A 24,577-nucleotide genomic window follows, 5' to 3' on the forward strand; every position below is an offset into this window, starting at 1 on the left:
ATTGCAGGAGAATGACTGATACTTCAAGAACTGATCAAAATGGCTAGTTTGGTGTGAATGAAGTGAGCAACAAGAAGGGTAGTAGGAGATGACAGAGAACTGTGAGGGAAGCAGATGGTCTAGAGCCCATGGACCACTGGAAAGACTTGGGACTTTTTCTGCAATTGAGATGGAAGCCAGCAGGGCATTTTGGGCAAACAAAGAACATAACCTAATTGACATTTTAATATAATGCTGTGTTGAAAACAGATTGAAGTAGGAGCAAGGACAGAAGAAAGGAGGCTAGTTAAGCTATAACCAATAATTTAGGCAAGAAATGATGATAATTTAGACCAGAACGGTAAAGGTGGTAGAGAGACAAGTGTCTGGATTCTGGATATATTTTGAAGCTACGCCAACAAGAATTGCTGGTAAATTGGACACGGGGGTGAGAAAAAGTCAAGAATGACTCCAAAGTTTCTGGCTTGAGAAGCTGACAGGAAGGAGTTGCCATTCACTGGGCTGAGAAAGACTGTGAATAGAAGTTTTGGGGTAGCAGAAAGATCAGGGAGTTGGCTCTGGACTGGTTAAGTCCAAAACCATATTTGCCATCCATGAGGAGATGATGAGTAGAGAGTTGTCTATCAAGACTGGAATTTAAGAGAACAGTCTTGGTAAAAGATATAAATTTGGAAATCATCAGTGTATAGATGATTTTTAAAGAAGTGGCAGGATGAGCTCTCTATGGAACTGAGTTTGATAAAGAAAAGGTTCAAGGACTAAGCCTTGGAGCATTCTATCTGAGGAGGAACCAGAAAAGAGAATGAGAAGGAATGGCTAGTGAGGTGGAAAGAAAGCAATATTCCCTGAAAGCCAAAATGAAGAACATGTTTCAAGGAAGAGGACGTAGTAATCAACTGTATCAAATGTTGCTCATAGGTGAAGCAAAATGATAACTAAGAATTGACTACTGGATTTTAGCCAAGTCTCAAATACTGAACCACACTTGGTCTGGTGAGGGCAAAAGCCTGATTAGAGTGGATTTAAGGGAATGTGTTTAAGCTGTCCAGAATAAGCTACAAGACTTAGACTTCCAACAATAATCTTTCTACCTAGCAGGAGGCCAAAACTGGGTTTCAGCACAAGTTCTGTGAAAGTTACCTCGGCTGATCACACTCATTACTTTCAAATAAAAAAGTGATGGCAGAGTCAGCCCTTAGTTCTCTGATGCTAGTTCCCCAGAAGTAATTGTACTAGAAAGCTCACTTTAGTTCTCAGGGCCTTGAGTGAGTATGTGTCCTAGATTTTCTAAAGGTTCCAATTTAATATAATTTTCTTCTGTTAATGAAGGGGATTCCTTATCTGTGCAATTAAACATTTAATTTTATGCCACTGTAATAGTTTTTATATTAAAATTTTTTCTCAAATCAAGAAAATTCTTTTTCAGCCAGGGGCTAAGGAGAAGGGAAAAGGAGAGCTTTGTTCAATAGGTATAGAGCTTCCGTTTTGCAAGATGAAAAGGTTCTAGAGATCTGTTGCACAACATTATAAACAACATAGCTAACATTACAGCACACTTAAAAATGATTAAGATAGTCAATTTTCTGTTACATGGTTTTTCACCACAGTTTTTTTTTTTTTTAATTCTTTTTCAGACATAGTGTCCTGAATTTGGGAAATATGGACACTATGCTGTTAACTCAAACAAATCTCCAATTGAAGGCATTCCAGGCACCATAACAATATTTGAGGAGTAAATGTCTTTTGTTTTGGGGGGAAGCACCATTTAAAGAAGTAAAACTTGTTAAGAAATTTTCCCCACTAACCTGTAAAACAGTTTCTTCCTTTCTTTTAGTTAAGGTAAAAGATATCATATGGCATTAAGACACCAGCATAAGCTCTCAGAATGGGTCTTAATAAGTAGGATGTGTATAAACATAAAACCACCTTGCTGAATTTGGTATGGAAAGTATACATCCATATTTTTAGTTATATGCTTTTTCACGTCTTTTTAGATGGTTCTCTAGTAACCGTCCTTTCATTCCTTGATGTCAGTTGTTCTTTGTATCTTTATTAAGCCTCTATCATGTAATTAATACTGAACAAAGGGTTGCACATAAGGAAAGACTGTGATTATGCAGAACCCAGTAATGTAGTGCTTGAAAGAACAGGCTCTAAGGTTAAACTGCCTGGGTCTGAATTCTGAATCCATAACTTATTATTATCTTGGACATACTGCTTATTAAACTTCTCTGTGCTTTGGTTTCCTCATCTGTAAAATGAGAATATTATCTGCTTCACAGGCCTGAGATAAAGTGATTGCAACAGTGCCTGGCACATAGTAAGTGCTTAACAAATGTTAGCTGGTAGAAGATCTTTACTGTTCCCAGTACCTAGCATGGTGGTACCTCAAATTTAGCCTTTTTGGCTAAAATAATACACTGGGAATTTCACAGAATTTCCTAGCATATTATTTTATTCCTGATTCCTTTTTTTTTTTAAGTTTATTTATTTATTTTGAGAACAAGAGAGAGACAGAGAGAGGGAAGGGAAAAGAGAGGGAGAGAGAGAGAATCCCAAGCAGGCTCTGTGCTGTCAGCACAAAGCCTGATGAAGGGCTCGATCCCAGGAACTGTGAGTGAAATCATGACCTGAGCTAAAATCAAGAGTCAAGACACTTACCGACTGAGCCACGGAGGTGTCCTGCCAATTTCTTTTTTTGATAGCTCAGAGCTACTTATCCTATAAGTAAGTACATTTTGGATTATTTTCTCCTAAATGCCTCCACTAAAGCTTCAATGTTTTTCCCAATGCACAGTTGATGATTTTTCTGTTCATGACCCTTCCCCTTTAAGAATGCCATCTGTACACTGTGAACTTTTTCTAAGTCATTCATTAAAGATGTTAAATATGACCAGTCCCAAAACTAACTTCTTGTTCCCCACCATTTATTATAATTCTCCATCTGAGAAAGTAACCATGGTATGGTAAGAAAACCACTGAACTATGAACCACTGAATTATAAAACCAGAATTATGAACCGGAATTATAAAACCAGGTTTTAGCTCCAACTTCAGGTACTAGAGACCAGAGGTAAATAACTTTTAAAAATTTTAATTTTCTCATCTATAAAATGGAATTGCAAGTCCTATCTACCTTGGAGTTTAGCTATAAATATCAAACTTACCAGTCTTTCGACTCTATTATTCTCTATTCTTGCTGCCATTGTAAATACAGACCCACAGTTCTTGCCTAAATGTCTGTGTAATGTATTTCCTAACTGATCTTGGTTTCATTTTCTTTTTTCTACAATCATCCTTTACTACACTCATGACTATCTTTTCAAAAAACAAATTGAATTATATTGTTCCCTATGACCTGCAAGGTGAAATCAAAACTCCTTAGTATGGCATTTTAGACTTAAGAGTCTGGCCCTAGAGAGCCCAGAAATAACCCCCCATATATGTTCAACAGGCTTTTCAATAAGAATGCTAAGACCATTCAATGGGGAGAATAATAATTTCTTCAACAAATGGTGTCAGGACAACTATATAACCACATGCAAAAGAATGAAGTTAAAAAAATAAATAAAAAGAATGAAGTTAGATGCTTACCTTCTAAGGTAAGAAGAAAATTAACCACAAAAGAAAATTAACTCAAATGGATCAAAAACCTAAATTTAAGAGCTAAAACTATAAAATTCTTAAGACAAAAACATAGGGATAGATCTTCATGATTTCTGATTTGGGAGTGGTTTTTTTTTTTTTTAAAGTGTTTTTCATTTATTTTTGAGAGAGAGAGAGAGAGAGAGAGAGAGAGAGAGAGAGAGAGAACATCAATGGGGATGCGAAGACAGAGAGGGGGACATAAGATCCAAAGCGGGTTCCATGCTGACAGCAGCAAGCCCGATGTGGCACTCAAACTCACAAACCGTGATATCGTGATTGGAGCTGAAGTCAGACACTCAAACAACTGAGCCACCCAGGTACCCCTGGGAGTGGTTTCTTAAATATGACAACAAAAGCATAGGCAACAAAAGAAAAAATAGATACAATTGAATTGCATCAAAATTAAAAACTTTGGTGGGGTGCCTGGGTGTCTCAGTTGGTTCAGTGTCAGACTCTTGATTTCAGCTTAGGTCATGATCTCATGGTTTGTGAGTTCAAGCCCTGTGTCAGGTTCTATGTGGACAATGAGGAGCCTGCATGGGATCCTCTCTCTCCCTCTCTCTCTCTGCCCCTCCTCCGCTCAGGTGCACACAAGGGTGCACATGCACTTGTACTTTCTTTCTCTCTTAAAATAAATAAGTGAACTTAAAAAAAATTTAAACTGGGGTACCTGGGTGGATCAGTCAGTTGAGCATCCAACTCTTGACTTCGGCTCAGGTCATGATCTCACAGTTAATGAGATCAAGCTCCACATCAGGCTCTGTGCTGACAGCACAGGGCATGCTTGGGATTCTCTCTTCCTCTCTCTCTGCCCCTCCCCCACTCATGCTTTTTTTTTTCTCTCTCTCTCAAAATAAATAAACTTAAAATAAATTTTAAAACTGTTGTGCATCAAAGGATGGTATCAACAGAATGAAAAGATAATGCACAGAAGGGAGAAAATATCTGCAAATATATATCTGATAAGGGTTTAATATCTAGAACATATAAAGAACTCCTACAACTCAGCAAAAACAAATAATCTAATTAAAAATGGGCAAAGGACTTGAACAAATCCTTCTCCAAAGATAAAAATGGCCAAGAAGCACATGAAAAAATATTCAACATTGTTAGACATTAGAGAAATGCAAATCAAAAGCACAATGGGTACCACTTCATATCCAGTACGATGGCTATTATCAAAAACAAAACAAACAAACAAACAAACAAAACATGTGTCAATGAGGATAAATAAACTGGAACCTTTGTGCATTGCTAGTGACCATGTACACTGGTTGCAGCTACTGGGAAAAACAGTTTGGTGGTTTCTCAAAAAGTTAAATATAGAATTACCATATGACCCACCAATTCCACTCCTAGGTAAATACCCAGAAGAACTGAAAACAGAGGTTCAAACAGATACTTCTATACCAATGTTCAAAGTAGTATTATTATTCACAACAGCCAAAAGGTAGAAACAACTTAAGTGTCCATCAATAGATAATGTATAAACAGAATTATATATGGTAACATTACTCCGCCATAAAGAGGAATGAAGTTCTGATACATGCTACAACATGGATAAACCTTGAAAACATTATGCTAAGTGAAATAAACCAGACAGAAAAGGACAAATACGGTATAATTCCAGTTACATGAAGTATCTGGAATACACAAATTTAGAGAGACAAAAAGTAGAATAGAGATTACCAGTGGCTGGTATATGGGAACAGTTATTGCTCTGATGGGTGCAGAGTTTTGGTTTGGGATGGTTTAAAAGATCTAGAAATAGGGGCGCATGAGTGGCTCAGTTGGTTAAGTGTCGGACTTTGGCTCAGGTCATGATCACGCTCTCAGTTTGTGGGTTTGAGCCCTGCATAAGGCTCTCTGCTGTCACTACAGAGCCTGCTTCGGATTGTCTCTCTCTTTTTCAAATAAAACATTAAAATAAAAGTTCTAGAAATAAATAGTGGTAATGGTTACACATCATTGTGAAAGTACTTAATGCCATTAAATTGTAAACTTAAAAATGGTTAAAATAGTAAATTTTGTTATATATATTTTACCACAATAAAAAAAAATGTTAATAAAGGGTCTGGCCCTAAACACCTTCATCTCCAGCCACAAATTTCCTTCCTTCTCACCACCATGTACCTCACATGCCATTCTCCTATTGAACTGCCTGACCTGTGAAGGTACAATAGACTTTCAATCTTTCCTGCCTTCATTTATGTTCCTTTTGTCTTTCCCCCTTTCTAAGTTTAGTGAACTACTCTTCATCCATTAGGATTTATCTTCAGTGAATCCTTTCTTTCTTCACTTCCTGAGCAGTTAATCAATTATTCTTTTGTACTTTCAAACCCCTTTGTAAATAGTTCGATCATAGCATTAATCATGCATTATGGATTATTTCTCTCTGTGCATCTCCCCCATTAGATTGAGTTCCTTAAGGACAAGTATTGAATTTTATCATCTTTCTATGCCTAGAACCTAGCACATAGAAGATACTTTCCCAAATAAATGACTTCTGCATGTAACATAATTTTGAAAAATCAGAAAGCACTATGTCAGTAAAATGACTTATTTCATTTTACCCTGTGTGAATTTATTTCAAGTTAGCTTCCAGTTTATGAAACAAGTCCCTGAAGATATGCAATATATAATAATTTTTTTCACTATACTCCCACTAAATTAATCCCAAGGTTTTCTTCTATTCGTTTGAATATTAAATTGAACCAGAAAAATATTTTTGGGTTTCTACATGAACAAAATATTAATCTAAAGTACTAGCATACATTACAAAGATACATTCCATGGATGTTAGAAAGATAGGGTTCATAATGAGTAGTTTTACATCAGAATATTTTGATCATGTCTTCCAGAAAGTAGTGTAATCAGATATGTGGATAACATCTGTGGTAGCCCCAGCACATATTTATGCACACTTTAGCTAAGAGGCAGTACAAACTGCTGAATCAATCATCAAATATTTACTTATTTAAATATTGCACACATAGGGCAAGTACCAAATATATACATGTTTACATGCTTTACAGATTTTTATAGTGAAGAAATTCACAATATAAAGTTGGAAAACACACACACAAAAAAAGAGGTGCAAAATAAAAGATGCAGTATAAATGTGCAGATATGGTCATCCATTCAGTAATTATTTATTAACTGGGTGTAAACCAGGTACTCTAAACATAGCAGATAAAGAGAGATGGACCCTGCCCTCAAGAATCTTAAACATGTATAGGGGTACCCAGGTGGCTCAGTTGGTTAAGTGTCTGACTTCAGCTCAGGTCATGATCTCACCATTGGTGGTTTCAAGCCCCGCACCAGGCTCTGTGCTGACAGTTCAGCTCCCTGTCTCTCTGCCCCTCCCCTGCTCACACTCTGTCTCTCTTTTCTAAAAAAAAAAAAAAAGAATCTTGAACATTTATTAAGTAATGTTATGCCAAGAACCGTGTGAATACAAAGATGAATAAAACATATAGCCATGCCTGGCTCACAACCTAGATATGGAGAGACAATTATAAATAAATAATTATGGCAATTAATACTGACAACTTTCTCTCAAAACTCTTTCCCTTGGCCTACATATGACACCACAGTATCTGGGGCTTTTTCTTCCTTTCTGTCTGGCTACTCTTTCTCAATCATTCAAACCTGCTCCTCCTCTACTATTCCCTTATCTGACGCAAAGCTCTGTCTTACATATGCACCGTTTTATTCTACAACCTACCATTCCTATGACATCAACAACCATAACAGATTTAAATCTGTCCCTAGCCTATCCTTTCTATTGAGACCCAGAAATATATTTCCAATTACTTACTTGATATTTCACAGATTCCTCAAACTCAACTTACCAAACTTTGTACTTTTCTGGAACTAGCTTTTTTTTTTTTAATGTTTTATTTATTTTTAGAGAGAGAGGGGGGGAGAGAGAGAGGGAGAGAAAATCTCCAGTAGGCTCCAAGCTGTCAGGGCAGAGCCCAACACAGGGGTCAATCCCAGGAACCGTGAGATCATGACCTGAGCCGAAAACAAAAGTTGGACATTTAACTGACTGAGCCACTCAGGCGTCCCTCTCAAACTAACTTCTTTTTTTTTTTTTTTTAAGTTTATTTTTTTTGAGAGACAGAGACAGTGCAATTTGGGAAGGGGCAGAAAGAGAGGTAGAGAGAGAGAATCCCAAGTAGGCTCCACACTGCCAGTGCAGAGCCTGACACAGGGCTCAAACCCATGAACTGTGAGACCATGACCTGAGCAAAAACCAAGAGCCAGACGTTTAACTGACTGAGCCACCCAGGCACCCCTCAAACTAACTTCTAATCTAAGGTTCCTACCTCAAGTCATAGCACCACCATCTGGTGGGTTGCACAAACCAATTATCAAGGGATCCATCTTTGAATGCCCATCGCACATCAAATATATGACAAAATCTTAACTCTATTTCTATGCTTTAATAACCCAGTGTTTCTCCATCAAGGTGCTACTGACATTTGAAGCAGGACAGTTCCTCATTGTTGGGACTCTCCCTCCCATTACAGAACATCTACCATTCCTAGCTCCATGTCTAAATGCCATTAATGCTCCCCCATCATTAGCACCAACAAAAATGCTCCCTGAGGCTTGTATTGACCAGGTTAAGAATTGCACTTTGTTTAGTTAAAGACTCCATTATGTCTTACCTGCAGTACTTAAAAAAAAATTATTTTTAAGTTTATTTATTTTGAGAGAGAGAGCACATATGCAGGTGAGGGGCAGAAAGGAGAGATAGAATCCCAACCGTGAGTTCATGACCTGAGCTGAGATCAAGAGTCAGATGCTTCACCAACTGAGCCACCCAGGTGCCCCTAAACAAAATTTTAAATAAAGACCTTATAATTATTTCCATTACATAATTATCTTCCCTCCAATAAATTCTCTATTCTGTAGCCAGAGTAATCTTTTAAGCTCAATCTGATCAAGTACTCAAAACTCTTGATGCTTCTGGTCTTAGGAGAAAGCATTTAGTCTTTTGCCATTAAGTATATGTTAGCTGTGGGGCTTTGATAGATACCCCTTATGAATTTGAGGAAGTTTCCTTCTATTCCAATTTTGCTTAGAGTTTTTACAACAAATGGGTATTAAACTTTGTCAAATGCATTTTCTCCAAGATTATCCAGTCTCACCAATTTTATTTAATGTACTAGAGGTCCTAGTTGGTGCAGTAAGACAAGGAAAAATAAAATAAAAACCATCCAATTGGCAAGGGGGGGAAACTGTCTTTATTTGTAGATGACATGATCATGCATATAGAGAATTCTACAGAATCTACAAAAAAAGCTACTACTAATGAGTATTGCAGCTTTTTTTTTTTTTGGTAGATTCCTTAGAATTCCTTAGATTCCACTAATACTACAATTAATGAGTTCTAGTGCAGCAAAATGATCAATATACAAAAATTAAGAGCATTTCTATACACTTGCAAAGAACAAGTAGAAAACTGAATAAAAGATATAATTCCATTTTTGATAGCATCAAGTACATGAAATACTTAGAAATAAGTATAGTAAAATATGTAGGAGTCCTAAATACTGGGAATTTTATATAAAATGTTGCAAGAATTTAAAGAAGGCTAAAAAATAGAGAAACACCATATACATGGATTGAAATATTCAATATTGAATTAAGATTCAATTCACTCCAAATTGATTTATAGATTTACCGTGGGTTGAACTGTGTCCCCAAAAGGGTTGAAGTCCTAACCCTCCAGTACCTTTGAATGACCCTTACTTAGAAACAGTCATTGCAGATGTAATCAAGTTAAAATGAAGTTATACTGGATTAGGATAGGCTTTAATCCATTATGACCAGTATCTTTATGAGAAGAGAAAACAGATTAGGGAAGAAAACACCATATAAAACAACAAAGACACACAGACATATTGGAAAGACAGCCATAGAAGATGGAGACAGACCAGAGTTACGCTGCCACAACCCAAGGAACCCTTGATGTTATCAGAAGCTAGAAGAATCTTACCCCTAGAGGCTTCAGGGGGAGCACAACCCTGCCAACACCTTAATTTTGGAATTCCATTCTCCAAAACCATAAGATAACAAGTCTCTGTTGGTTTAAGCCATCCAGTTTGTGCTACTTTGTTACAGCAGCTCTGGGCAACTAATACACATAGTAAATACTCAAAATTTCTTTAATTTGTTGGAGAGATAACTTCTCTTATATAATATTATATAATTTTATTTTATATATGTAATTTTATATATTTTTAAACACATGTATAAAATACTGTGTGGCAATATAGTTCACTGGAAAGAACAAGGGTTGTTAGAATCAAACAGACCTGAATTTAGAATTCTGACCTTCTTTTATCTCTCTTAAGCCTGTTTCTTCATTCATCAAATGAGGAGGATCAATGAAATAAAATATGTAAAAGTCTGTCCACCAGTACAGAGTTTGCCATTTTATAATGTTAGTTCCTTTCTTTTCTGGGTACAATGGTACAGTTAGTCTTGAAGAAATTTGGTCTTGTATTGCTTTCTTCAAAAACCCAAATATATTAATTAAATTGACAAAAATGTATTGAGCACTTACTATATACTAAGATCTTAGAAAACTGTCCCTACTTTTCTTTTTTGTCTCCCTTTCTTATTTTCATATTTCTCCTTTCAATTTGCTCCCATGTTAATTATATTGATTCTTGAAAATTGATGGCTAGGATTTAGTTATGCAGAGAAAAGGTAAAAGGACATTCAAGAGCTTACTTCTACCCAATTCATAGAGGAAAAGAAACAATTCTTATAGTGTAGCATGTAGTATCTGTCCTCTGAGTGATAAGAACTTTGTGAACTGTGACTTCATTAAGCAAGAACTATTTTTTGTGGCTGAAGACCTAAGGTTTCCCCATTTTAGCCTCTTCCTTGGAAGAAAATTAACATTTCCTTTGACTGAAAATCCAGCATTCCCTCTCAGCACAGTCTAGTTATGCAGTATATTTCAGTTTCCCACAGTGCTTCAAGGTTCTCTTTCTGACTCCTAACTAACTTTATCTAACTTTCTTGCCCTATTTTTTTCCTGGTCAGGTAGCTCCTCCTTTGAACAATGTTGCCTCAGTTGCCTTCCATGCCTGATTCTTTCTCTCTGGCAAACTAGGTGCTTCCCCCCAAGGATGACTTCAAAACTTATCTACAGGAAGCATTTTTGTATTTAATATAAAAGGATATACTTGTACCTTATAATTTCAATCCTATATATCTAATTTAAATTCACCTTGAGGCAAAATTTTTTCCCATTTGATGATTAACTAAAGCCTCATCAACTAACATTTTTCACTTTTAAACTAGACTCTCTTTAGCAATTTTGTACTGATCTGTCCTTCCTTCTTGAAACTTTTATTCCTTAGCTTCAATAACACCCATTTTCTCTCATCCTAACCCTCTCCTATTCAATGTTTATACACCCTGTACTTCCATCTTTAACCCTAATTTCATTTATTCATCAAATGTTTGAGTTTCTTTTGGGGGGCAGTACCTATGCTACGTACTGTGGATACAGCAGTGAATGAGAGACAGACATAGTATACATGATTAGAGAGCTTACAGTTGAGCAGGGACTATGAGGGGAAGACCTAACCCAAACTAAGGGTTTGGGGGAAGACATTCTTGAGAAAGACAGTTTTAGCTGAGTCCTAAAAAAAGATGAGGCTGAAATGAGGTAAAGAAAGAGACAGAGGTTTGGAGGAATAAGAAGCTTAGAAAAGATGAGAAGACAGTTTTGAATAGAGGACACTGAATGTTTCAAAGCAGAATAGGAAAAGCCCTGGAGGTTTCAGGATGTAAAAGTTCAGTATGTGCACTGGAGGGAACTAAAGGGAGAATTAATAATATTTGAATGCTGGAGTGCAAGGCTAGAGTCAGACTGTAAAAAGATTTGTAAGCTATGTTAAGAGCAATAGGAAGGCATTGACTGGCTTCTTGCCCTCCTTTTATGACATGTCTTATTCATTCATTCATTTACATATTTATGTATGTATGTATTTATTTATTTTATTATTTTTTTTTTGAGAGAGAGGGAGAGAGAGGGAGAGAGGGAGAGAGGGAGAGAGGGAGAGAGGGAGAGAGGGAGAGAGGGAGAGAGGGAGAGAGAGAGAGAGAGAGAGAGAGAGAGAATGAATGCATGCAGGTAGCAGAGAGGAGCAGAGGGAAAAAGAGAGAATCTTAAGCAGGCTCCAAGCTCAGCAAAGAGCCCAACGTGAGACTCAATCCCATGATCCTGGGATCACAGCCTGAGCCGAAATGAAGAATTGGATGCTCACAACTGAGCCACCCAGTCATCTCCACGACATGTTTTAATTATCTTTAAACAAATTCACTGCCCTATAATTTACCACAGATTGCATCTATATAAAGCATATAATTTGATGACAGTTGACAGCTTTATACAACTGTGTAACCACTACTACAATCAAGATAGAAAACATTTTTACCACCCCCTCAAAGTTTCCTTTCATTCCTTTGTCATCCATTCCTCCACCTCTGACCTCAGGTGACAACTGTTCTGTTTTCTATCACTATAGATTAGTTTCCTTTTTCTACAATACTTATATAAATGGAATCATAAGTATGTACTGTTCTATGTTGGGCTTCTTTCAGCATAATGGTTTGGGGATTCATCTATATTGTTGAGTGTATCAGTAATTCATTCCTTTTTATTGCTGAGTAATATTTTACTCTCCAGATTTATCACATTTTGTTCATCCATTCACCTGCTGATTGACATTTGGGTTTTTCTAGTTTAAGGTTTTTGTTAATATAGCTATTGTGGATGTTTGTGTATAATTTTTTTGTTGTGTGGTCATATGTTTTTATTTCTCTTGGGTAAATACCTAGGAGTGGAATGGGCTAGGTCATATGGTAAGTATATAATTAACTTTATAAGAAACTGCTAAGCAGTTTTCCAAAGTGGTTGTACACTTTTATACTCCCACCAGCAGATGAGAATTGTAGTTGTTCTACATCCACACTAATACTTAGTATTGTAAGTCTTTTTTACTTTTTTTTTTTTTATGGTGAAAAAGGTTATATTTAGATTTAGCCAGCTGGACTCAATTTAGATGATCCCAATTTTGTTGCAACATCCAAACCGTTATAGTCAGGAGCCAGTTGAACATATGCCTTCTTTTCTCCATCGGGCCTGATTATCAGAGTGTTGACCTTGGCCACATCAATGTCACAGAGCTTCTCCACAGCCTGTCTGATCTGGTGCTTGTTGGCCTTGACATCCACAATGAACACAAGTATGTTGTTGCTTTCTATTTTCTTCATGGCTGACTTGGTAGTCAGGGGGAACTTGATGATGGCATAGTGGTCAGCTTGTTTCTCCTGGGGGCTCTCTTTCAAGGATATTTCAGATGTCTTTGGAGATGCAAGGTCTTGGGCCACTGAATGTAGATGATGTGCAGATCTTTTTTGCGTGTGACTATGGACGCCTTTCAGCACTGCTATCTTGGCCTTCAAAGCCTTTGCTTTGGGTTCAGCTTTGGAAGAGGCAGGGCTTCCTTCATCACCTTTGGCACCATCCTTGAGAAAAGACTGTAAGTCTTTTTAATGTAGGTCATTTTAGGGGTGCCTGGGTGGCTTAGTCGGTTAAGCATCTGATTCTTGATTTTGGCTAAGGTCATGATCTCACAGTTCATGAGTTTGAGCCCCACATCAGGCTCTGCACTGATAGTGAGGAGCTTGTTTGGGATTCTCTCTCTCCCTCTCTCTATGCCCCTCACATGCGCACTCTCTCTCTCAAAATAAATAAATAAACTTTTAAAAAAGTGTAGGCCATTTTAATGGGTATAGAGTAGTGCCCCACTGTGGCTTTAATTTGAATTTTCTTGGTGACTAATGACATTGAGCACCTTTTCATATGCTTATTTGCCATCACCAGTCTTCTTTGATGAAAAATCCATTCAAATCTTTTGCTCATTTTTAAAAATTGGGTTGTCTTATTTATTTATTTATTTATTATTGAAGTGTAATTGACACATAATGTTACATTAGTTTCGAGTATATAACAAAACGATCAGGACAATTATGCTGTGTTCATGACAGGTATAGCTACCATCTGTCACCAAACAATGCTATATAACACTACCATTGACTATATTCCCTACACTGTACTTTTTAATCCCTTTGACTTATTCATTCCATAACCAGAAGTGTACCTCCCACTCTTCTTCACCCATTTTCCCCATGGGTTATCTTCTTTTTATGGAGATTTAGGAAGTTTTTATACATTCTTAAATAATTTTTCTGTCTGTTAAATATACTGTGAATATGTCTTCCAATCTGTGTCTTGCTTTTTTTCTTTTAAAAAATAGTGCTTTTTGAGTTTTTAATTTTGATGGTCTGATTTACCAATATTTTTCCTTACATTCATGCTTTTTGTGCCCTCAAAAATCCATTCCTATCCTAAGTCACAAATATTTTCTCTTGTGTTAACTTCTAAAAGATTCATAGTTTCACCTTTTACATTTAGGTCTGTGATTCAAGTTAATTTTGTATATGTTGTAAGGTGGCAGTTATTGTTCTTTTGTTTCCCCATTCCAACTTTGTTCTTTTTTTTTTTTTTTTGTAAACTGCTTTGGCTATTCTATGTTGTTTGCATTTTCAGATACATTTTATTTTAAAAAAATCTTTTTTAACATTTATTTATTTTTGAGACAGAGAGAGAGCATGAACAGGGGAGGGTCAGAGAAAGAAGGAGACACAGAATCTGAAACAGGCTCCAGGCTCTGAGCTGTCAGCACAGAGCCTGACACGGGGCTCGAACCCACAGACCACGAGATCATGACCTGAGCCGAAGTCAGATGCCCAACCGACTGAGCCACCCAGGCGCCCCTTCAGATACATTTTAGAATCAGCTTGTCAGTTTCAATAACAAAAAGTCTGCTGGAGTTTTTATTGACGCTTATATTAGTTTTTTCCTAGCGCTGTCATAACAAAGCACCACAAACTCAGTGGCACTTAAAACTTAAAACAAATGAAATTTATTTCCTCATAATTCTGGAGGCTAGAAGTCTAAAATTAAGAGGGCCACACTTTCTCTTTGAAGATTCTAGGGAAAGATCCTTTCTTTCCTTTTTCTTAGCTTCTAGTGATTGCTAGCAATCCTTGTCATTCAAGGATTATAGACTTATCACTCCAGGCAAGGCCTCCATCAATTCATGGCCTTCTTTCCTGTATGTCTTTGTGTAACCATGTCCAAATGCCCTCTTATAAGGATACAAGACATTGGATTAGGGTCCACACTAATCCAGTAACCCATAACACTATGTATCAGCACTATGGACTATTAAGAACCCACAGGAGGGGCACCTGGGTGGCTCAGTCGGTTAAGCGTCTAACTTCAACTCAGGTCATGATCTCATAGTTCATGGGTTCGAGCCCCGCACCCAGGCTCTTGCTGACAGCTTGCAGCCTGGAGCCTGCTTTGGATTCTGTGTCTCCCTCTCTATCTGCCCCTCCCCCACTTGCACTCTGTCTCTCTCAAAAATAAATAAGCATTGAAAAAAATAAAGAGCCCACAGGAAAAAAATTTTAATCTGCTCCTTCCTCAAGGAACTTAAAATTTTGTTGAGAAGACAACATTAACATACAAGAAACTACTAGTGAAAATGAAAAACAAAATAAATAGTGTGGCTCAGTCAGTAAGCGTAAAGAGTGTATAAGGAAGGAAAAGCATATCCTGGGTCAGAAGTCTCGGACATAGATCAAAAGCTGGGCAAAAGATGATAGAATACATACACAGAAAAGAGGTAAGAGACTAAGAAAAGGAACAAAAGTACAAAAAACAGGAATTAACATGACACAGAAAGGCAGGTGGGAAGACAAAAGTAAGCAAAACAACATGTCTGTATCACATTTTGAGTCAGGAGACAGTGGGAGACAAGGTAGTTAAAGCCACTTCATGGAAGACATTAAAGGTTAGACATCATAATTAATGCAGTGATATAAGCCCTCTGAAAGTAAGATTTGAGGAAGATCAGATTTGCTTAAGGGAGAGAACTGAATGAAAGAAATAGAGACCTAGGCAAGGAGACTAGTTAGGAAGCTACTGCTGCTTCCTTGTCAATCAATTCTCTATTCTGCTACCAGAGTGATGTTTTTTAGCTCAATTTGATCAAGGAACTCCTCTGTATGTTGAATCACTGAATATGAGATGCTAGGAATCAAAGACGACACCAAAATTTCTAACCTCCGTCTTTTTTTTTTTTTTTCCTAACTTCATTCTAAATAATGGTTGCATGATCAAGAAAGTATAAAAGGGATATAGTTTGGAGAGGAAGTATGAATTTGTATGGTTTATGAATAATTTGAAGTAGCAATTAAATTACAGCTAGAATTTGGCAGATTATGACTGGTGAAACAGAGGCAAAGGCAGGAATTACCAGGTGCAGCATGTTAGAAGAACTGTAGAAGGCTGATCCTTAAATCACAGAGGAACAGGCAGACCTCCAGGGAGCCTGTTAAGGAAAATATGGGAGGAGTGAACTAAGCCTAACTAAAAATGGACCAGGAAATGGGGTAGGAGAAAAAGTCAAACAACCAGGACCAAAGGGTGAGGCAGGTAGGCTGGAGGTGGGACAGGATGTTGGGCAGGAACTCTCTTCATCCTGGAGAGAAGGCAGGATGTAGCTGTGGAATAAGGAAGTAGATATGGAATAATAGTGGCTAATACAACACTTACTAAAACATTTCTTTCTTTTTCTTTCTATCTCTCTTTCTTTCTACTATATAGTAGGCATTATTCTGAGCATGTTAATGATTTATTCATTTAAACTTTTAAGAATGAGAGGTAACTATTATTGTCCTCATTTTACAGATGAGCAAAGTGAGACACAGAGAAATTAAGTCATTTGCCCAAGGTTATACACATACTAAATGGCAGTGCCAAGAGTTGAGTCCACAGCAATAGACATCCACTGTGCCAAGGTTTTACATATACACATTTCGTATGTGTCTGAGCGTTGTATACACACACACACACACACACACACATGCTAAGGATATTTTTTGGAGGAAAAAAAAGTAATATGTTTCTCATCCTCCTTTCTGGCACATTACCTTTTCCCTATTTAAACAAAGGTATATACTGACTCAGGGAAGATTGTGGTTGTTAAAGGGAAAAGAGACTATTTATTATTCCGCTTCAAACCTCAAAACTGACTTTTTATTTTGCATTTGTAATAATGCAACAATTTGGGGAAGGTCTGTTTCTACATTATAATGACTCCTTTTAATTATCAAGAACTTGACTTGGCTCATGTGGACCATACAGCTTTAATGTAAATTATACATTGGAAGAATTCAAGTTCAGATCAGAAAAATGCTCTTACACACAGGAAGGAGAAGGAAGGCCCTTTCTGACACAAAGAGGAAAAAAGGCATTGTGCGTGTCACAGATTCCCCCCAAATCCATATATTGAAGCCTCAAATCCCAGAACCTCAGAATGTAACCTATTTGGAAATAAGGTCTTTAAAGAGGTGATTAAGTTAACATGAGGTCATTAGGGTGGGGCCCTAAACCCACTGTGACTGGAAGGAAGAGATGCCAGGGATTCGTGTGCAAAGGGGAACAAACATGTAATAACAAAACAGCAAGAGGCAGCCATCTGTAAGCCAAGGAGAGAGGGCCTAGACGAAACCAATCTGTTGTACTTCAGCCTTGGACTTTCCGACTCCAGAACTGTGAGAACATAAATTTCTGTTGTTTTTACCAATCCAGTCTGTACCATTGTATATGGGAGTCCTAGCAAACTAATACAACCCTCTAGGGGAGACTCCTTTAGGAGAAGGCAAAAAATAAGATAAAATATGGGGGAATCCCAGAGAAGTAGGGCTTGCTTCTTACTTCACTGGACAACTTAAGCTCCCTTAAGTTATTTCTGTATTCTAACAGGTTGAAAATGGCAGGATAGTATAATAAATTGGAAGAAGTCCAACATCACCTTTCTAATTCCTTTGGAGCAGGGATTCCTAGATTTGCAAAGCTAGCCTGACAGTAGCAGTGAGCACACCTAGCACCTAGATCTTAGTCTCTAATACTATTTTCCAATAAAAGGAACAAAGATTCCTTGGAGAAATTGCTGATTCTAGGACTGGGGCAGGAAATATATAAGATGACCTGGAAGCATCGTGTAGTGCCAGAAAGCAAGTAGGGAGCACGTCACAGTGATGGGTATTATGTCAAAAGGGATACAGAAGGCAACTCAAAGAGCTCCCAGTGGTAAAAATTATAACAATTTGAGCAAAAGAATAAATACAATGGCATTGGATTATAACTTAAAGTATAAAATAAATATCCATGAGTCCATACTAATATAAATAAATGATTGAATAAATTAATAAATGAAGGAAAAGAGACAAAGGTCCACACAGAAGAATTCCAAATGATTTATGTAGATACTCTGACCTTAAGGAGGTAGAGTATAATTCCCCACTAAGTGCGGACTGCACATAGTAACTTCCTTCCAAAGAGTACATTATGGAAAAGGAGAAAAAAAAGACTAATTTTATGGTACTTTACAGTAGAGAAACCTGACAAACAGGCAGAGAAACCTGACAAACAGATCAAGCCAGGTAATCAAGGTTAACATCAACAGTGATAAGTCATTTTGAGAGATATACCATTAATATGATGTAATTAAGAATTACACTTTACCTCTGTGGTCTTCTTCCCCAAAACCATAAAAACCACAATCCCAATCTAATCCTGAGAAAAGCATCAGACAAGTCCCAGTTGAGAAATATCTGACCAGAAATCCTTAAAACTGTCAAAGTCATCAAGAATAAACTGTCAGAACCAAAAGGAACCTACAGACACATAATGACAATGTAATGTGGTACTCTGGATGGGATCCTGGAACAGAAAAAGGACATAAGGGAAAAAATGAGGAAACTGGAATAAAGTATAGACTGTAGTTAATAGCAATGTATCAAAAGGGGTTCAATAATTATGACAAATGTACCATAGCAATGTAAGATGCTAATAACAGGAAATACTAGGTGTGGGGTATATGGGAACCCTCTTGCAATAATTCCATGTATCTAAAATTGTTCTAAAATAAATGTTTATTAAAAAAAGAAGAAGAGGGGCGCCTGGGTGGCTCAGTTGGTTGAGCGTCCGACTTTGGCTCAGGTCATGATCTCACGGTTCGTGAGTTCGAGCCCCACATCAGGCTCTGTGCTGACAGCTCAGAGCCTGGAGCCTGCTTCAGATCTGTGTCCCTCTCTCTCTCTCTCTGCTCCTCCCCTGCTCACGTTCTGTCTCTCTCTCTCAAAAATAAATAAATGTTTAAAAAAATTAAAAAGAAGAAGAAGAAGAAGAAGAAGAAGAGGAAGAAGAAGAAGAAGAAGAAGAAGAAGAAGAAGAAGAAGAAGAAGAAGAAGAATAAAGCCTGAGCAAGGGACTACCTTGCCAACACTCCCTATCCACACATCATACCTAAGGCATCTCAGCAGGGCAAAAGAACTTTTGGTGTGGAATATCTATTGGGAAGAGGGGAGTATACAGGAGGTGATGCCTCCATAGGATCATGATCTTCAAAAAGAGTAAAAGTACCTAGTGTCAGTCATCCAAACACCACTGTTGATACTTTGATAAAGACACTATTGATAAGATAAAGACCACTGAAGACCCCCAAAATATGCAGATCTGAGGTCACTATCCACATTGCCTTGGGAACATATGAAACTTAACCCACCCCTCAGACACTACCCTGACAATGAGAATGTTAACAGGACACCTTAGGATGCAATTAAGGAAATCTCAACTTGACTGACTTAAACAATAAGGAAACATTTTGTATCTCACATAACAAGTACCAATATTCTATTGCAACATTCTACTCCATAATGTTCAGTGCCTCATTCATTCTCTAGCTAACTCTCCTGGCACTCTGGTTGTCTCCATTTCAGGTATCACATGCAGAAGGCACAACATCTGGCAGCAGAAAAGACCACCTCTTCAAGTGAGACTCTTGAAGGATTCTTGTCAGATATTTTGTAGACTGTCTCTCAGTATGAGTCTGTCTGATGCTTTCTTGTGATTAGACTAAGGATTTTAGATTTGGGGTAAGAATACCATAGAGATGCAAGTGCGATTCTTTTAAGGAATTAGGAAACTTCCCCTCACAACTCACCAGCCACACATCATAAGCTTCTTCCTAAATTAATCAGTAGGAAGAATAATGAAATTACCATAATCACTTTAGACCAATCAGGACTTACTCCTGAATCACAAAGGCAAGTATATATACCAAACAAAATAGGGCTGGTCTGCAAAAATGAAGGGGGGTGTGAATGGATACTGAGCAGGCCACCACCAGTGTCTATAGGTAAAAACCCTGAAAGGCAGAGCCTTTACTCAAGAGAATACATTAAATGAACAAATCTGTTTTAAAATAGAAGAGACACTTTTCATTGTCCAATTTACTTCTTCCTCCAACACTATCACCACCCAGAGGGAATTTTAGATCTGTTATAGAAAATAAGAAAGTTTCAGGCTTTGTTTTTTCTACGATCTGACCTGTAACATGTCAAGTTTGATACTTCTACATATATGTGATCTCAGATCTGTATAATACCTAGGTAAGTACTCAGCTCTCCATCTTACAGATGAGGAAATGAATCCAAAGTAGTTAAATAACTTGCCCAACATCACAGCTAGAAACTGAATTAGAATTCTAAGCTGTATCTGCAGTCTTCAAAGCTTGAAATGTTTTTTAAGATACCATATACTTCCCCAGATATCAAGGGAGTAGAGGCAATAAACAAAAGACCTCTAACAGATAAATTTCATCTACAGCTCATCTAGACCAACATGACCCTTTCTGTTAGCAGCTCAAAAAATAAACATGCATAGCACTCCAACAAAGATGCTATCGCTAGCTCAAAATATGAAACTGACATACAAGTAAGAGATTTAGATTTGCGAGCCAGTTGCATAAAATTAACTAAACAGAGGGGCACCTGGGTGGCTCAGTCGGTTGAACATCTGACTTCAGCTCAGGTCACAATCTCGCTGTCTGTGAGTTCGAGCCCGGCGTCGGGCTCTGTGCTGACGGCTCAGAGCCTGGAGCCTGTTTCACATTCTGTGTCTCCCTCTCTCTCTGCCCCTCCCCCGTTCATGCTCTGTCTCTCTCTGTCTCAAAAATAAATAAAACGTTAAAAAAAAAAATTAACTAAACAGAAGTAGTTAAGATACCTAGGGCAACATTTCTCAATGCTTTGCTGGATTCTTCTGTACCATGATAACAAGTAGGCCATGAAAATAGTAATCTGTGATCAAATAAACTGAGAGACTAGGTGAAACAAAGTTAAACAGCCTTATTAACCAACAGATTTCTCAGAGCCTTTATACACCAGCAGGCATTATGAACTCTAAGAAGAGTATATTCTACTTATAGTATTTACAGTGCTTTAGGTTTATTTATTTATTTTGAGAGAGAACGAGCAAGTGCAGAGGAGGAGGAGAGAAAGAGGGAGAGAGAGAATCCCAAGCAGACTCCTCACTGTCAGCTCTGACTCCAACCATGAGATCATGACCTGAACTGAAATCAACAGGAGGACACTTAACCAACTGAGCCCTTCAGGCACCCCCTCTACTTACAGTATTTAACATTTATCTTGAAAAAAGCTCTTACCTTTTTTAATCCTGACCACTTATAAACAATTCCTAGGAAAGTATTCTGTTTAACACCATTTTGAGAAATACTACTCTAAGGGGGGCAAAGGCAAAGGCCCAAGAATACAATCCATTATTAGGGGGCTGGAGGCAAACAAACAAACAAACAAACAAACAAATCCAATAAAGAATACAGTGAAGAAGGTAGGAAGCAAATATGGATAATTCAATATTATAGAAGCAAGAAAGGAGATGGTTTCTAAAGAGACAATCAACAAAACTAAACTACTGAGATATTAAATAAATTGAGAATAAAAAGTGTTTTGATTGGACTAGGAAAACTGTCACTTGTGACCTTTAGGAGAATAATAGCTTCAGAAAAGGGGAGAAAAGAAGGATGACAGGCAGAATATAAAAGGTTAGGATGGAAATGATAAAAGAAGTAGATGAAGCATTTAGAGACCACCAATAACTGTAGTTTAGCAGTGAAAGTAAAAAAAGAAATTGGTTGGTTGGGAGAAGGGAGCATATAGAGCAATAAAAAAAAAAAAAAATTTAGAATGGGGGTCACATGCACCTGGTTGAAGGTAAAAGTGAAACCATACTGAAAGAAACATAAAAACAGATCAATAGATGGAAGAAATGGAATCCAGAGTATAAATGACTAGAAAAGTCATCTTTCCTCTCAGCTTGGAGAGAATTTGAATAGCAATGCCTAGCCAAATCTGAAGACCTTCTTTTAATACTCAAAAATTTCATAGATTTCTTCCTACTCCACTCAAGAGAATTTTTCAGTCTTTAGAGTTCAGTGTATATAGCAAGGGTATAAATTTGCTGATCTGTTGCTCCTGTCAGAGGATGTCTGTTGTGGGGGAAAGCAGAGGGTTACAGAGCTGCAATTAACTAAGGGCCCCAATCCGCATGTAATAAGAAGGTGTAGGCAGGTGACAATAGGGAAGTTGGGAGCTCATGGGATTTTAATTTATAATGACTTACTATAAATGATTTTTATATACAAAATAAAAGCTTAGGAACACACAGAAAACAATGTGAAGATTACCAAAGAAGGGTCTAGAAAAAAAAAAAAGGCATCTACTTAGTCCACCCATAAATTTCCACAACTCTGCTATACCAACAGAAGTGGCATAAGTCATAAATTTATAATGTAACTTCAGGGGCGCCTGGGTGGCTCAGTGAGTTGAGCGTTGGACTCTTGATGTCAGCTCAGGTCATGATCTCATGGTTCCTGAGCTCGAGCCCCGCGACCAGCTCTGCGCTGCCAGTGCGGAGCCTACTTGGGATTCTCTCTCTCTCTCTCTCTCTCTCTCTCTCTCTCTCTCTCTCTCTTTCTGCCTCTCCCCTGCTCATTCGTGGGAAAGCGCGCGCGTGGACACAGGCACACACACACTCTCTCTCTCTCTCTCTCTCTCTCAAAAAACAAACATTTAACATAAAAAATAATAATATAACTCCAATATGCTGGTGAGAAAAAAAACTAGTAGCAGGTCTGGTTACAGTACAGCTTTAAACTTTTTAAATTTAAACTTTGTATGGCATTCCATCTGCATAAAACACCAACCCTAAGAGCTACTTAAGCATGGAAATTTTCATTTTTATTTCTTTCAAGAATAGCAAGGACACTGACACGAGATTCTGTTGCTTATAACATTATTATAGATTCTTCCTTTTTGGCTAATTTCATCAACAATTCAAATTGAGTACATAATTTTGGATTAACTATGCCCAAGTCACAAGTGTGGCTCATATACGGCTCCAGGGCCCATTTATCATAACGTTTGATCACCAAAAAAAAAAAAAAAAAAAAAGGCTGTAGCATCTGATTCTTCAACTACTTAATATATCCACCTACAGAGGTTAATAAAAATCATACTGCTTAAAATATACATAGGTACAGGAGTCTGAGGAGGCCCATTCTTTAAACGAAGAAATTAATATTGATCAGTGTGCACGGAATAAGGATAAGGCAACAATACCTACACCAAACCTGGCAGTCTCCAGATTTGTGTATCTGTAAACCTAAGGCAGCCACATAGGCCAGATGACTGCTACTGCCAGCTCAGCAGCTGAGCTTGGAGAAAAGGCGGTATCCACACACAGGCCACATTTGAGAACCAGAACTTGTGGCCAGTTTCGCCTGGTAGCGACTGGAGAACGTGGCAGTGATAAACCGGGAAAAGTCTGATAGAAAAAGGTTTACTGGCGGTAAGCGGAGCCTCCAAGGCTGCAATCCCGGAAGGCATAAAGCAGCCGCGGTAGGCTAATGCCCCTACGCCGGGTTAAAGGAAAGTAGGAGGACTGAGAGGAGAGGGCTCGTCCTTACCTTGTCATCCTCGCATCTTTTCCCCAGGCCCTCCCTGGCCTGCAGCCGGCTGCTGAGGCGGCCGTAGTCGGCCTCCTTCTGGTCGATCTGTTTCTTGTGCGAGTCCACCAAGAGCAGGAGGTCCGAATTGCGCTTCTCCAGGCGCCCACGGGCCACCTCGGTGCGCTGGACCTGGCCCTGCAGCTCCGCCACCTCCTCCTGAAGCAGGACGTGGCGGGAGGAGATACTCCAGTAGTTGAAGGCGAGGACCGCGATCACCACCAGCAGCACCACCAACACGAAGGAGGGCAGGCGGCCGGCCCGCCGGTTAGCCCCGAAACCCACCATGGGGTCGAACTAGGCTGAGCCCTGGGGCCTCGCCGCGGACACCTGCGGCCAGAATCTCAGGCCTCAGTAGCTGAGTTGCCTGGGGGACGCGGCCCCAGGGCCGGCCGAAGGAGGAGGCGGGCCAATCTGCCCGCCTGAGAGCCGGAGAAGGGGGCGGGGCCGCAAGCCGCAGGCCCCTCCCCGCCCCCCCTCCTCAAATCGGGCCAAAGCGTGTTCCCAAAGCTTTGAAAACGACCCTGCCCAATCCGGGTAGAACCAGGAGAACTCAGCCGCCTGCACCCGGGACCCAACACCTCAGGGCTGGGGGGCGGGGAAAGGTGCCGGAAGGGGGCGGATTTAACTCTGGCCCCGCCCATTGGCTGGGTCCGGGTCGCTTAGGGGGCCATTGCCTAGTTTCCGCCGACGCCCCCTCTTCTCGCGAGAAAGTGAGTTTCTCTCGCCCTTTGCAGTCTTATCTCGCGAGTGTTATCTCTGTTGGGAAGAGTGTTGTGTTAATTTTGGCGCTTTGTGTTAGCTCTTGTACCTGAATTCGAATCCCTTCAATTTTTTACCCTGATTCCCTTGACCCAACGTCCAGGGAGTGCCTACCCTACCCTG

At 38.7% G+C, this 24,577-nt stretch overlaps 2 protein-coding genes across 4 annotated transcripts in view; both read right to left on the reverse strand.

Annotated features, from left to right (window-relative positions):
- The window catches only part of GOLM2 (golgi membrane protein 2), a 108,786-nt gene extending 84,504 nt beyond the window's left edge, over positions 1 to 24,282 (reverse strand). Inside the window, exon 1 of one of the 3 annotated variants that reach the window (XM_019442279.2) lies at positions 23,654 to 24,282. In XM_019442279.2, coding sequence (XP_019297824.1) covers positions 23,654 to 23,980 — 327 coding nt within the window. In that variant the 5' untranslated portion in view covers positions 23,981 to 24,282. The remainder of the gene's footprint in view (positions 1 to 23,653) is intronic. The other 2 variants (XM_019442278.2, XM_019442280.2) reach the window with 2 other exon arrangements.
- Positions 11,824 to 13,233, reverse strand: LOC128772961 (60S ribosomal protein L23a-like). Its single transcript, XM_053889107.1, has one exon. It carries the CDS (start codon positions 12,957 to 12,959, stop codon positions 12,726 to 12,728), a length of 234 nt encoding a protein of 77 aa, XP_053745082.1. The 5' UTR covers positions 12,960 to 13,233; the 3' UTR covers positions 11,824 to 12,725.
- Positions 24,283 to 24,577: the final 295 nt, after the last annotated feature.

This window comes from Panthera pardus, unplaced genomic scaffold (assembly GCF_024362965.1).
Source record: "Panthera pardus isolate Hobbes unplaced genomic scaffold, ASM2436296v1 HiC_scaffold_24, whole genome shotgun sequence".
NCBI classification, from domain to species: Eukaryota; Metazoa; Chordata; class Mammalia; order Carnivora; family Felidae; genus Panthera; species Panthera pardus.

What these genes read in the sequence shown, in the direction of transcription:
- LOC128772961 (XM_053889107.1), bottom strand. Translation starts at nt 12,959, where the DNA reads ATGAAGAAAATAGAAAGCAACAACATACTTGTGTTCATTGTGGATGTC.